Here is a 15,960-nt window from a genome sequence, read left to right as displayed (position 1 = left end):
ATTTTTGTCAGACCATTATCGTCATGAAAAAGCCCGACTTTTGTAGTCTGAATATTTGAATGCGTCTTCTTGTTGGCAACTGATCTGACGTACCACTTCGTGCCTCTCATCTACAGACACACCAGTGAAACTTGCCTATTGAGATTCGTCCCGAATATGGGCCACATTTCTGTTCCCTGATCTAATTCAGCCTTAAGTCGGTTTTATTGAACTTGATCTAATTTATCCTTGGAGTTTGACTTGGTTCATCCTGTTCCGTCACACTAGTAATACATAGTATAAAAGATTATCAATTCCAACATGTTCGGGCTTTGCTATGTTGTTATACAACAACAGCTACAACAACACAACGTGGCCCGAACAACAGGACGACACTAAACAACGTCAAACAACGGAATGACGACGCGGTACACACTCAACTTCCTTTAAAGAGAGGCAGTATAAAAGACACGAACCAAATTGGTTCTAGATTTTAACAAAGTTTTTAAAACCACACTTGTAAATAAACTAATTATAATAATTTATAAATATTTTAATACATTCAGGCACATCGATTGTAATTGTTAAAGGCTAATGTTTGATATTCATGGCACTGTAATGATATGTACGTATTGATAATGACCAATCACATTGTAATAGTAGTAGTTTCCGCATGTATTGATATGTCCTTCTGAAGATGGTCGCTCCGACCGAAACATGTAAAGAGTGAAAGATTAAAAAAAAGAAAGACTTTTATCAATCACACTGGACGGAGTGTTGATGCTTTATATTGTCCTTGGAGATTCCTGTAATTGCCTATCCTGCGTCTCTGCTAACAGGCGATAATCTGCTGAAGATGGCTGGACGCCAACATTTGTTTCTATTTTTGAAACCTTAAGAAAACTAAAATAAGCCTAGTGTAGGGAGAATTGTGGCGTAGGTTCGCTGATCTTCTGTAACTGTTATTATACCTTCTCTTTACAAGGAGAATAAGATGGGGCGGGAATGTAACACTTATAAGAGAGAAAATTTATACGAATTTTTTGTAAGAAAGCGAACACTTGGAAGACTTAAGCGAAGATACGAGGATAATATTAAAATGGTCTTACAGAAGTAGGATTGGAGGATGTGGATTTGAATTCTTCTGGTTCAGTATAGGGGCCACTGGCAGCCTCGGATAATGAACTTGCAGTTTCCATAAGATCCTATACGTTTCTGGACTGGATGAACGACTGTTAACTTCTCAAGAAGGACTCCCCTGTATGAAATGAATTAATCGTCCCCTTCCTTTTATGCCGTTTGTTCCTTTTCCGTTTGTATTTTATTCCTTTAATTCATCTCCTATCTTCATTTTCCTTCCGTGTTCTGAGGACATGGTCAGGGAGGCTAGAGAATGGCCCTATCGTTGAACCTAGGTTCTTCCTGTCACATGACCATAGAAAACCATTGAGAATGTACAAGTATCTAGGGATTTATTTTTACGACTCCATAAGTAAGTTCGGTGTCTGCGCCAAAGTTTGGGCGAATTTAATTATGGTTCATGTTGGTGAAACATCTGGGATACTTGAAGCTCAACTTAAGTGAAGGAAATTAAAGTATAAGTTAATTTAAGGAAATCAGTTTAAGCGTCGCAGGCCTGTACTGTAACAACATAGTGTGTAACGGCTGAACAAATGCGTAAATTAGAGCTTAATTCAGTTAAATAAATAAAAATAAAATAATAAACGCGGAGCTGAAATATGTCTTTGTACATTTTGGTAACACAATTCTTTGTACAAACGACTGGCAGACGATATAGAATCGAGTTCTCGTTAAGTTCTATATTTGAAATATTTTCCATTTTGATGTAAACTTTATAGATTGCATTTGTTGCGTGTGTATAACCTAAGAATGTGACCGTCGACGCAACAAATATATACCGTATTTACGCATGTATAAGCCGCAGCACAATTTTCAGACAAATTATAGAAAAAATAATTTTCTTGCAATATTATTTCAGGAGTATTACACCCTGTATTACTAATTATGAATATATTTTTTTTAAATGAAGTGTGATTTCGAATATTTCGAATACAAGCCGCACCCCAGTTTTCCTCTTGAATTTTTGGCAAAAAATGTGCGGCCTATACATGCGTAAATACGGTAGTTCTTATAGGATGCCTGATTATGACCTATGCGTAGGTCGAAACATATACCCATTGTTATACTCTCAAGATATTCGATAATATACAATACGGATCCGTACTGAGATAACCAATTTTACGAGTAACTTTATTTATAGTTCTTATGGGATGCCTGATGATGACCTGTACATAAGTCGAAACATGTAGCATAAGTTTATGCATGTAATAAAGTGAGGTACAGATTAATTTATAGGAGCCGGGGTAGCGTAGTACGGGCCGGACGACTGAGGGGTCGGAGTTCGAGTCCCTGTAGGGTCAAAAATTTTCTCTTCTCCAGATCTTCCAGACCGGCTCTGGGGCTCACATAACCTCCTGTCCAATGGGTACCGGGGCTCTTTCCTCGGGGATAAGGTGGCATGGTCGTGAAGCTGACCACTCACCTCCCAACTAGTGCCGAGGTCAAGAAAATGTGGATCTACACATCCACTCCCCCATACACCTTCCTGGCATAGTAGTTAATTAGTTAAGTACAGGAACAACATTACCTTTTATAGATTAATATATGCTTGTCTTCATTAGAATACGATTTTTAATTTATTGGTTTGCAAACTGCCACATTGCTAGGCTCATCTAATAAAGTATGGAACGCATTGCCGCCAATTCTTATTGTTAGTCTAACCAAGAAAATATCCTTCATTACCTTCCAATCCCGTGTATTTAGTTCACTGCTACGTAAACTCAGTCCTGTGATCCGAAAAGAGCAGGTAATGTATCTGGTTTGTTCGTTTCCTCTAGGTGCACGAAACAAGTTCACACCCACACGAGGCCACCCATATTGCCTCGTCGCCACGTGTTTCTGAAGCCGCTTCACAAACTGTATTGTGTATGGCTCTCATCCAAACACGTGGTATTTTAGGTGGCCATGTGAGTTCCTCGTGATGGTGCCAGCTGCACATTGCGTGCTCTAGTAAGGAGTCAGCCTTAAAATACTATAACGCAGTATTGAATTCCATCACAGACGTTTGTTCAGGTGATATTACCTGCATAGATTAAGTGTTACGTTGTACTTATCGGATAGTATGCGTGTACTGTTTATGGATTGTATCACAAAGCGCACATCGTTATGTTGTGCCTGTCGGATAGAATGCGTGAGCTTGTTGATCAGATGGTATCGCGTTAGGCAGATATGTAATTACATTGTTACCGTTGGATGGAATGCGCGCTCTGGTTGATGAGATGGTATCGCGTTACGCAGATAATTACATTGTTACTGTCGGATGGAATGCGTGAGCTGGTTGATCAGGGGGTATCGCGTTAGGCAGATATGTAATTACATTGTTACCGTCGGATGGAATGCGCGCTCTGGTTGATGAGATGGTATCGCGTTACGCAGATAATTACATTGTTACTGTCGGATGGAATGCGTGAGCTGGTTGATCAGATGGTATCGCGTTAAGCAGATAATTACATTGTTACCGTCGGATGGAATGCGCGCTCTGGTTGATCAGGGGGTATCGCGTTACGCAGATATGTAATTACATTGTTACCGTCGGATGGAATGCGCGCTCTGGTTGATGAGATGGTATCGCGTTACGCAGATAATTACATTGTTACTGTCGGATGGAATGCGTGAGCTGGTTGATCAGATGGTATCGCGTTACGCAGATAATTACATTGTTACTGTCGGATGGAATGCGTGAGCTGGTTGATCAGATGGTATCGCGTTACGCAGATAATTACATTGTTACTGTCGGATGGAATGCGTGTACTGTTTTCCACCTACTTAGAATGAATTATACAGAAGAAGGAAAGGCAAGGTCCAGGATAATCTGGATTCGAATCTTACTTTTTTAATTGTGTTAAACACTAAGAATTCTATAACATTCTCTTGAGACAGGAGGAAGCCATTTTATTGAAAAAGTGTGAACACGTGTCTCTCATCTACTGGGCGTGGGGTCGATGTTCTGTCTTGTCATGTTGAGCCTTATGAACCCTCGGGATGCGTGAAATGCTGGTAGTGTCTTCACTAGAAGAGAAGTCGGTAACTTCTCAAGAAGAATTCTGCCCCATATAGTTAGACGTATTACGGTAACAGATTGACATCACATTTATGTCCTCAGATGCTGCCCCTGCAGCCTTTTGGTTTGTCTGCATGCCGTACAGCACTGCTGGAGAAGTTGCTGCAACATCACGGCTGAAATAAGTGAAACCAACAATTCGTTTCCGAAGGTGTAAAAAAGGCGGACGGACGTATGATTTTCCTTGGTCTCGTCATATAGTGACCCTTTACCGTTCTTCTTTCACACGTCTCTCTGTTCACACTGTTATCCGTGCGGTCCGTGTCGAGATGTTATAAGCAGGGTAGTCAGTGAAATTCAGTCAGTTGAGTTGAATTCATATAGTTAGTTGGATGGTAAGTGAGTGAGTTAGTGAGGTAACCGCTGGGGTTCAGCTATTATGAGCTGTTGCTGTAAGAAGCTGGTAGCTAAGGCCGGTGACAGTTCGGGAACCGAGAGGAAGGGGAACGCCCTCCGCTGAAAGCCGCTACCGAGCAACGGCTAGTGAAGACTTGACTGTGGACACTAGTGTGTGTGTGTGTGTGTGTGTGTGTGTGTGTGTGTGTGTGTGTGTGTAAAACAGTGGACTGTAAAATGTAGTCATACGTGCATTAAAGTGTCATATAAATCCAATCATCAATCTAAAACCCGTCTATTGTCACACTCATTCACGTGACAGTATTTCGGTGTGGATGTATGAGCTAGGCATATAATATACTTATACTGTATAAAAAGACCGTCTGCGGTTTACTATTTGTGCGTCTTATTCGTGGGAGATGGCGTTAATCTTCCGTCTCGACATGTGCCATAACTTATAGGTCTGGAAAGGAATTTCGGAGAAATCAGGATAACTCAATAGTACGAAAGCTTATGGGATATCCCGTTGAATCCTAAATGGTTGCTTTACTATTACGTAGTAAATGTATAACTAAAAAAGAAACTCCGTGGCTTCAGTTCGCAAGCGAACTATACCGACCGAGCGACCGCCGCTTATCGGCGAAGTTAGTGCCAACTTTTGCGGATAGAGGGTGTTATGTGGTCAGCGCAACGGATCCCCACGGCCGTTAATCTCGGTTTTCTAGACCGGAGCCGCTATTTCCTTGAAATAGCTCCTCAATTATCTTCACGAGGCTGAGTGGACCCCGTTCCAGACCCACTACTTCTCAGAACATCTGGCAGCGCCGGGAATCGAACCCGGAACCTCAGGATCTGTAGCCAGGAACTCTGACCACTAGACCGCAGAGAACTATGTGCTGTTAATGTTAGAAGGGATATAGTCTGATCCGGGGAAACAAATGAAATACGATTTGAGTATTAAAACATTCTGTTACAATTGTAATCTGTTTAGTAAGTAATACATGGGAGTCGTATTCCACATCTGGGAGACCGAAGATCTGTGTGAAATGTAAGGTAAGGTAAAGGTAAAGCTATCCCTGTAACAGGCCGTGCAGGCCAATGAGGTTGTGAGACATCGAGGCACCCACATCTTCTAGACAATCGGCTCACTGATGGCTGTGAGATTGTTAGCACATACGCTCTTTACTTGCGTTGTGTACGTCTGAAATTGGATATAAATAGTGAAATAGGAACTTTAGGACGAGATCACCACAATATTCTTATGGAGGAACAGAGTGAAATCGCCAAAAACAATGATCAGAACAGCGGTTTCCTGGCGGGGTTCGAACTCGCTGACCGTCTGGTACAAGTCAGACCCTTTTAGACCTGGTAGTGAGGTTGTTAGCAGGTTTGTACGTCCTTGGTTTCTTTACAGTGCAGCAAGCTTAGATGCTAACTGGCAAGTTGTATTGTCAGTAGACTGCTATATGACATGCTTGTACAGGCCATGGGTGGGTACTAAATTCAGAGAGGAGCTCCCGAGAAAAACTTGTGCAACCGGTTTATCACAGAAATACGCCACGTCACTTGTCAAGACAGGGGTGGGGAGCCAGTTCGGTTTATGGCATTGTTTAAACGTTATTGACGCTGTTCTTTATGTATCTTCATGTATCTTCTCTGGTGTAGCGACTGGCGACGGGATGGACGACTGAGGGGTCGGAGTTCGAGTCCCGGTATGGGAAAGATCTTTCTTCTTCACGTCAAGACCGGTTCCGGGGCCCTCCCAGTCTCGTATCCAGAGGGTACCGGGGGTGAAGCGACCTGGGAGTGAAGCTGACCACTCATCTGTAACTAGTGCCGAGGTTAAGAATACGTGGATCCACACATCCACTCTCTCATACGTCTTCATGGCGTAATGCTTAATTAGTTAAGCACGGGGATAACTACCTTTTATGTATCTTCTTGTATGGTACGACAGGCCATTGCGGTCTAAGGCCTCTCGTTTTCCGGATTTCTGATTCTTGCTTATAGACATTTGGTAGTACTCCTCGGACGGCACGTCTCAAGGCCCCTCCCTACACTATCTGTCTGTCTACCTATCTATCTCTCTATCTATCTAATCAATTAATCAGTGTCTCTGCAACCCCTTGTTGGACCTTGGCCTCTTGTTCAGTTTCTTAATCCTGTACACAGTCGGTAGGACTCCTTGGACGGTGGATCAGCCTGTAGCAAGGCCGCTATCTATGCAGGACAACGCAAACACAGAATAAACGCACACAGACATCTATACCTTGAGTGGGATTATTCGAACCCACGATCCCAGTGTTCTAGCGAGCAAAGACTGTTCATGCCTTAGAACCCGAGGCCACCGTGATCGATCCCTACCTACACAGGACAACACAAACACCCAAACATACATACGTCAATATCGCGAATGAAACTGGGATCCACGATCTCAGTGCTCGAAAACACGTTTTAGACTGGCACCCACCCGGATCATGCTTCTTATGTGCAATGTGTGGACAGTACTGAGATGCTTGTAAGATTTGTTGAATGTCCACCCCTTTGGCCTAAAAATAGACGTGTACGCAATTCTGGGATTTCTCCGTATAGCACATGTGTTTTACCCGAGAATAAGACTATTATGACTGATTCGAGGATTATTGTTGTTTGAACTTCGCGTTACGTTGGCATGTTCAGAGGAGAAGATGAGGTAATATCAGTGGGTTGCTTAATACAGGACATGATTCCACTGTAACTGAGCGCACTTGAGTCATGTAACTACTCAGTTACATGTCATGTCATTCTTTTTATCACAAAAGGTGACACAATGTCGATATGAAATTGTTTTATTTATTTTAGACATTTTAAAGGAGAGATTGTTGTATTATGGGACGTCACGACATGTAGTTTGGTAGGTAGGAACCTTCTTCCATCTTCACTCTTTTTCCCTGAAAATGGAGGCAACAGGTTCCCACGAAACATTTGCAACCATCTAACAACACGGCGTCATATTTCGGTAGATGGTCTGCATAGTTACCGCTGTGAGAACTTGATCACACCACCACTGATTAAGCCCTTAGCATTTTGCTGTTACACTGAGCAGATTTGCTCAGGGATAACTTTTATTCCATGTCAGAGTTATTCAGAATATGTGCATCAGGTTGAAAATATATTGTGACATGTAAGTCAATTGCTAGGTAACGGCTTGTTGAAACTCGTATCGGAGGTTATGACAGAGACATCGATTAATAGGCAACACATACAGAAACGTTTCCATTGCAATGGATAGGTAAAGGTTGTTCACACAACAACGAAAGACAGATGTACAAAGTAAGGAACTCTTGGAGACTATGATCTGTATACAATTCGACCAAAAACCTACCTCAGGGGGAGAGAGATCCTGGAGACTACTGGAGAGTCCTATTGAGTAATAGAGGCCCAGTCTGAGAACAAGACAGAGGAGAAGGGATTGGGTACAGACTTGTTCACCGAATTCATACAAGGAGTATCTAAGAGTGAAGTGTTGAACATTTTCTGTTTTATTGTTCTAGTAACCTTTTAAAGTGTTATAAGTATTTGTAGATCTACCTGGTGATTGTCCAATAAATCGATTTCATCAATCCAGAGAACCCATTATTAACTTGCCACTTTACTGGGATACATGACAATATTAAGAAAATACTAACGAGTTTATAAAATAAAACGAAATTAAGTAAAACAGTTTCAAATTTAAATGTGACTGATGTTTTGGATAACATACAAAGCTTCCATGATAGTGGATATGACACACCAACTCACAGATGTAAAATGTAGGCAGATGGGCAAAGTTATAAGCTAAATGAAGAAAACCTACTGAGAAGGAAGAAGATTTTCTGTACAGATTGTAATGAGTACCAACGTTTTGGAGGACTATACTGCCTCCACCAATAGGGTTCAACCCTGAGGAAATAAACAGTGTGTTCCTCCAGAATATTAGTACCCACCTACCAGACTGCATGTTCTTGTAACTCAGAAGACAACAGTATGAAAATATAGCAAAAATTTTAGGTCTTTGTCTATGTTATTTTCAGGTAAACTGATAGCTGTAAAATATGTTCATGTAATTAACATGATATGACGAATTTTCAACTTTTTTATCTACAAGTTCATGAACAGACAAAACAGATTATTTATTGGGCTGGTGTCATGGTAACTGGGGCCAGCTCTTATCAGTAACAGTTAACTACTGAGCCATGAACTTAAATAATCAGTTTTTATTTATGAAATTATTTGTGCCCTGCAAAGTTTTCACTGTCATCTCAATTGAAAATATATACTTTGATAACCCAAAAGTTGAGGATCGCTGCTTTTAGCTCAAGTGTATAGAATTCTGTAAGTATTTTTTGTATGGCTTTCAGATGAGCAAACGAAAACCCCCGCAGATGAGTAGAATCACCCATCTGAAAGCCAACATCAGGAAAGAAAATAATTTGTGAACACACTTGTTTGAATTTTGTTTGTAGTTTCTTAACAATGTTATCAGTAACGTGGACTGTTCAGTTTCAAGTGATTGGACAATAATGAATTGGAAGGAATGTTGAAGGAAGTTATTATGTCCTGATTTAAGGTACTAGCCCGAATCTTCTGTCTGGAGGGACTGAGGAAAATAGCAAAAAAATTCTGCCAGTCATCTTGGCTGGGATTTGAGTCGAGTACCTCCCAACATATGTTAGAAGCATCAGTGGTCAAGCCAGCTTACTCATTTTGTCGCGATATGGCATCATTTCTGATTTATTTAATTTATTCTTATATTCAAGTAGGTCCAATTACAGGGCAAGAAACAAGTTGTCACACCACTGGATATAGAATGTGTCAAAAATCAAAACAAATGTTCCAGCCAATCACTGGAACAAGTCAAAATAACATAATATAAAACATAGACAACACAGTCATTAAACATAATAAAATGTGACTACAACAAGACTTAAATACTAGATGAAAACATATTAACACATTTTTCTGTGTTGTATAAAAGTATACCTTCATAGCAAATAGTCATTTGTTTTAGTGGGTTGTTCCTGTTCTCTGAATGTTGAATTCCAGTTGTAGTTAATATTCGCCATGCAATGTGAATTAACTTAAAATTATATGGGAGATATTTTCTTTTCAAAATAGGCATCTAGGGGACATACATATAGACAAGTTGTAAAATCGTATCCAATTTCAATGATCAGAGACCAACAGATTTTCCCAAATTGCCCCTTGATACGTACCAATGTGTATTATGATTCCAATGTAATCTTATAAAACCATTTGAATTCACATCTGAAATGAAGATCGTAAGACATATGAGTAAACTGTCTGCATTAATTTCAAGGATGTTCAGCATAAAATGAACATATTAATTGTGGAGTGTCATTTCACTTTCACTTTCAGTTTATTTTAAATTCCATAAATCCTTTCAGGTCATGCATGCCATAGAATATAGAACATGTCAAAATACATACACCTACATAAAAACAATGGACCCATCAACATGCAATACAGTCACAATACAAAATTTGTACATAAGATATTAAAATATGATCAGATGTATGCAGATATATGATTATCGTTGTTACAATTATAAATTAATACAAAAGACTTATTCATAATATAAAAGTTTGATACAGTTATCTCCATCACACAACTACAAATACTTAATTTAACAGTCCAAATATAATACGTTTCATCAGGATTTAAAAATTATGATATATAATAAAAATTCAATTTATTCAATCAGTCATTTCATAGTAAAAACCTTAAAATTTGAAAACCATTAATTAACATATTCCTCTGCGTGATAAAAGGAAATTAGCTGTAAGTAAACTATTCATGACAATCTTAATTGTTTACTGTCATGTGTTATTTGAAACAGATGGTCTATTACAATACCATGCTTCCATAAAATTAATACCCTTAAATGCCCAGCAACTAGCCAGTGGGTAATACATCATGTGGAAATCAACCTAACAAACAATTCAAGAGAATATCTGGATTACAAAGTCTTTTTCCTTTCAGCACTTGTTGGATCCCTTGCAATTGGATCAACATTTTTCTTCTCTCCTCTTGCTGGGATCATCACAGATAAAATTGGAATCAGATGGACAACATTTGTTGGTGGTGCACTGGCTTCAGGGGGCATGCTACTCTCGTCTTTTTCCAATTCAGTAGGTACAGAGATATGACTTGCACAGTTATTTTTTTAATCTCGAGATTTATATTTCAGGCTTTACTGAATGCCCTCCTTGAACTTATATTTTAGTGATAAGTCAATAATAAGTTACTGATAGTGCTTCATCAAGTTATTTACTTAATTGTAAGTCAACAGCAACAGATTTATATGTGCATTTTGTTGATGTCAAAACAAGCACAATAAATGATTTATCTCACCCTACATATTTGAGCTATTCTGCCATGCTTAGGAGTGCCCTCCAATTTTAAAAGATATTAAAAAGTTTTACATTTCACTGTATATCGCCAATCTTGAAAGTATGACTCTTAATTGCAGGTGTTCTCTGCTCTTCTGATAGATACATTCTGTTTATTGCATTTTACTATTTTAAATGTGAAGTGTAACAATGTTTAATGCTTTTTAAAATTGGTGGTGTAATAAACAGTGAATTGTAAAACTTATTTTAATGGCCTTCAGAATTTGAGGACGGCCCTGAGAATGGTCGTATAATCGAAACATGTAACATGGAATCAGTCAGTTATTTCTAATTTTGCGTGTTATATTTTATGGTTTCTTATTAAATTGTGTATGGTAATGAACCTTTAGGTTCTGTAAAATTTGGGGAATTTCTTGAGTAGCTGACTGACTATTGACATTTTTGGAAGGTTCAGTCCCAGGTCAGCTTGGTTTTATTTTTGAGTATTTCAGTTTCCCATTGTCATTCAAACAATATAAATTACATTCGTTTTTCGAAAATCGGAAGCACAGTATATTGTGTGTGTGTGCACTTGCGCATGTGCATACATAATTACAAACAATAAGAAATTCTGTCTCAAATAGGATTCAATCCTGTGATCATCTACACCGCAGATGCAGTGCATTTTATTATAGAATCTGGAGCTTTCAAGGTACCTAAAATTAATAAAATATTCTTTGGCTGTCAACCATGTCAGTTGGCTAAAGACGATCTTCATTGGTTGCATCCTGTTGTGTGTTCCAGATATATATATATTGTAACGTGTTTTGCCGCTGAAGACGCCGTTCAGATTGTTAGTTGGTTTATTTAACAACCTACAAATCTTGGCTACAATTAATTATAACACTGTTGCGGGTTTTCACAGTCTACAAACCCTATGCACTATTCAGTTCACTCTGTCCTCAGTAGTCTTCACGTATTAATAACGTGGGAGCTATACAAGTGTCACTTAATTACTCACTCCCAATACCTTCTCAATTACCACACACTATCATATAAGATCTTCTAACCACGTGTTCGGGTCTTCTTTCCACGACTACTGCTATATTTCAACTGTCTTCGGCGGCTGCTACATTTTAACTGACTCCTTAGACAAAGTCAAAGTCACATTGCGACTGACGGTCAGTCAGTCAGTAAGTCTTGGTGTCGAGCCCCAATGGGGCTCATGACCAGATATTATTTATTACCGTTTGACAGTTACGGTCTTGTTTCTGTGGGGTGCCTTCTCCGACGAGAGGATGGGTCTGTCTTTTGTATATGCTGCTGGCCCTTGCTAGCGCAGTCTTACTTGGGTCCCACCTCCTCTGAATAATAATAATATACTATCATAATTTCTTTTGCCTCAAGTTGGTGTTACAATTAAAGTAGAAGATACAAAATAAAATAAAAGATAAAAGGTAAATATAAAGAGTATACCATATTATAATATATATAAATTATGCCATATAATGTGTTAAATATATTATGGAATATGAAAATATACAACCGAAACATGCATATAAAGATCGAATTGTATTAATTGTAATTAAAACTGAGTATATTTGTTATGTTGAAGGTTAACATAATTCCTGTATATCTGGTTAAAAACTGATGTTTCACAGACCATCTCTGTCCTTGTCATCGGGGTCTGACATATGATACATACTGTTGTTTCATTATATATTTTCACCTTGTAAATATAAATTATAAGTGCTTTCCTACAACAAATTATTGTAACTTTTATCCTCTATTTGCAGGTGGAGTTTCTGTACCTGACATATGGAATTCTCTTTGGTGTTGGTGCCTCACTGGCATACACACCATCTCTTGTGATTCTGGGACACTACTTCAAGAGATACTTGGGGGTGGTGAATGGATTTGTAACGGCAGGAAGCTCTGTTTTCACAATTATCATGCCATATGCCTTGGCATTTCTGCTCAAGAAACTGAGACTAGAGGCCACTATGATGTGCATGTCAGCTCTGATAGCGCTTATCATGGCCTGTGCTCTGTTGTTCAAACCCTTACCAGGAGGTAGTACTCCCCCACCACCAGATCACTCAACTAGACTTTATAAACACAGTGTTTGGAGACGTGTAATAAGTGTCATCAATGTCGATATATGGAAGAAGAAGAAGTATGTTATCTGGACTCTTGCAGTACCTTCAGCACTGTTTGGATATTTTGTGCCATATGTACACATGGTGAGTTATCTACAGTATGTTTATAAATCAGTTGATAAATTTTGTACAATACTTTAATTTAAAAATAACCCTGAATTATAAATCAGAGTTATATTAAAACTGAAATAGTGACAAATGACATTCAGGTTGTATAAGAGGTGGGTGCTGGCAGCTGAGCGATTTGAGATTCACACAAGAGGCCTTGTTTTCATGGAGTTAATATTTTTGCTAGTTATTAGTTAGAAAATAAGGGTAATGGAAATCAACTGGAAGCCATCAATTTTGTGGGCACGCGGTAGCGTAGTTGGTGGAGGCACTATCCTGCAAGCCAGAAGGTCTAGGGGTCGAGCCCCGATGAGATTGATTTTTCAGTTTACTTAATCCTTCCAGCCGCACTACAGCCCTGGGGTCGACTGAGCCTCTAATAGAAATGAGTACCAGGAATCTTCCTGGGGGATAAAGGCCAGCTGGCACATAAGACTGACCTCACCACCATCTGTGAGCCAATTGTCTAGAAAAAATGTGGGAGCCTTCAGCCTTCACCGCCTGTTACAGAGATAGCTTTTTTACACATTAACTACATTATGAACTTTCATAATTGCAAATTTTATTGTTGGATGTTAAAACTTCTTTAGCAGAATGATAGACTTGCATGAAATTCATACACAGTTGAGTCAGTCATCAACATTTGCCACCTTATTATTTGGAAATTGCTCCATAAATGCACTGTTGAAGTCTTTAAGTGATATTGAACAATAAAAACAGTTTGCTCCATTAGTATATGCCATTTTTGGTAACCTTAAGTTATCTGCTTGTTAAGCTTCCATGCCTCCTTTCTTCACTTTACTTTGTACATGAAAGTAGATGCAACTGTTTACAGATTGTGTTTACTGGATCATTTCGCACATTACACTTTCATTTCATACCAAACAACTGTGATAAAGCATTGAAGAGACATCATGGTAAAGTGCGTACAGCTCCTGATTCATATTCAGGAGTTCCTGGCTATCAGACTACCTTGGCTGAGATTTTCATTGTTTTCCTCATTCCTAGTGGGCAGATGCCAGGATAGTACTTCAAATTAGAGCATGATCACTTCTCTCTACATCCTGTCCAAGTCATTGTTCACTGGTCATCCTGCCACTTGGTGCTACTGACTGTGTCATTAAGTAATCCACAAATAAATATGCAATGAGCATTTGATTTAAATTCATAAGAACATCTGTTGCATGTCTCCAAAGTGTAAGTATTTGGTAGAGAACTGTACTTATTTATGGTTTATTTAATGCTGCTATCAGAATCTCATACTGTATACCATTAGTATTTTTGGTAATATCAGTGACAACAAGAAAATGAGGTTAAAGCAGGATATGCATATAACTTGTTAGCTTTTTTAAAATTGTAACTTGGAACCAGACTGGAAATCTTCACACTTATATTATGATTTTGATGTTAGATAATGTACCTGAGAAACCATTACATGAAATATTTACTTACATACAGCTGTTGTATACAGCTGACATTATTTCATATGAAACTGTAAACAGGAAACTGATTTTCAAACTGGTACTTTAAAGGAACTTTGTCAGTCAATTTATAATATGGTGTATTTTAACTTTCAAAATAAAAAAAAAATGTTACAAATTTATTTGTGTTTATATTAATGGGACATTTTTTATTGATGTGAAACCAAAACGTTAAACAATGTTGTGTATTGTAAACAGTTGAAGATGGTTGAAGATAATTTCAAGAATGGAGATGGAAAGGTTCTTGTCATGTGTCTAGGCATCACGTCAGGCCTAGGAAGATTGATATTTGGAAAAATTGCAGACATTCCTAAAGTGAACAGGATATTTTTACAGCAGGTAGGTGCAATGCAAATGTACAAGTGATACATGAAAATGAAGTTATAAATTATAATACGTCATCATATCCATCCAGTGTGATTGATAAATGTTTTTTCTCCTTTTTAATCTTTCATCCTTGACATGTTTCGGTCTAAATATTAGCAAAGTTTTTTAAACCACACTTGTAAATAAACTAATTATAATAATTTATAAATATTTTAATATATTCATGCATATCACTGTAGTTGTTAGGGGCTCAGATTTTATATTGATGACATTGTAATCATATTGTTTATATGTATTGATATTGTCATGTGTTGGGTGTATACGCGACAAATAACTTCACACCGTATTTGATATAGCGAATTTTATTTCACATTCGCTCTTACAATCACACAAATTACAATCTGACAATTACTGCCATCAGCATTATCACAAATACTTCACTGCAAATGCTGGTTGACTGCCTGGCTAACTCGTAACTCGAGAACTTGAGAACTTGAGAGCTAATTGTGAATAGTCTTCGCTGCTCCTTATTTAGCCTCATTCTGGACAACACAGAAAGCAGCCACGTAATAGGCATCACTGTTGTCTGGCACTGTGTTGCTAGCAATGCTGTCTGGAGTTGTTTACTGCTATGTAGCAACAGTGGCATCCCATGTTACGTCACTGCGGGGAGAGGCGGGGTGTTGACTGGTTTATTACTGTAGCAACGGCAACACTCCGAAAGTGTTAGGTCACCGCTGGTGGGGTGAGGGGTTGTCCTCCATTGCGCAACATGTCACAATATTGACCAATCACATTGTAATAGTAGTTTCTGCTTGTATTGATATATCCTTCTGAAGATGGTCTCTCAGACCGAAACCTGTCAAGGATGAAAGATTAAAAAAAAACATTTATCAATCACACTGGATGGAGCTGATAATCTTTTATAATATTGCTAGTGTAACAGACCTGGATGAACCAGATCAAATTTATTGAAGTTATAAATGCTAGAATCTAGG

The 15,960-nt window shown here is 38.6% G+C and overlaps 1 protein-coding gene across 2 annotated transcripts in view; it reads left to right on the top strand.

Moving 5' to 3' along the window:
- Nucleotides 1–15,960, top strand: part of LOC111875382 (monocarboxylate transporter 10) — an 86,270-nt gene that overhangs the window by 54,108 nt on the left and 16,202 nt on the right. For both annotated transcript variants that reach the window (XM_023871597.1, XM_033755795.1), the window contains 3 exons: nt 10,538–10,686; nt 12,684–13,130; nt 14,834–14,974. In XM_023871597.1, the coding sequence (XP_023727365.1) occupies nt 10,538–10,686; nt 12,684–13,130; nt 14,834–14,974 (737 nt within the window). The remainder of the gene's footprint in view (nt 1–10,537; nt 10,687–12,683; nt 13,131–14,833; nt 14,975–15,960) is intronic.

Source organism: Cryptotermes secundus, unplaced genomic scaffold (assembly GCF_002891405.2).
Source record: "Cryptotermes secundus unplaced genomic scaffold, Csec_1.0 scaffold4899, whole genome shotgun sequence".
In the NCBI taxonomy this organism is placed as follows: domain Eukaryota; kingdom Metazoa; phylum Arthropoda; class Insecta; order Blattodea; family Kalotermitidae; genus Cryptotermes; species Cryptotermes secundus.
This window is presented reverse-complemented; position numbering and strand designations above follow the sequence as displayed.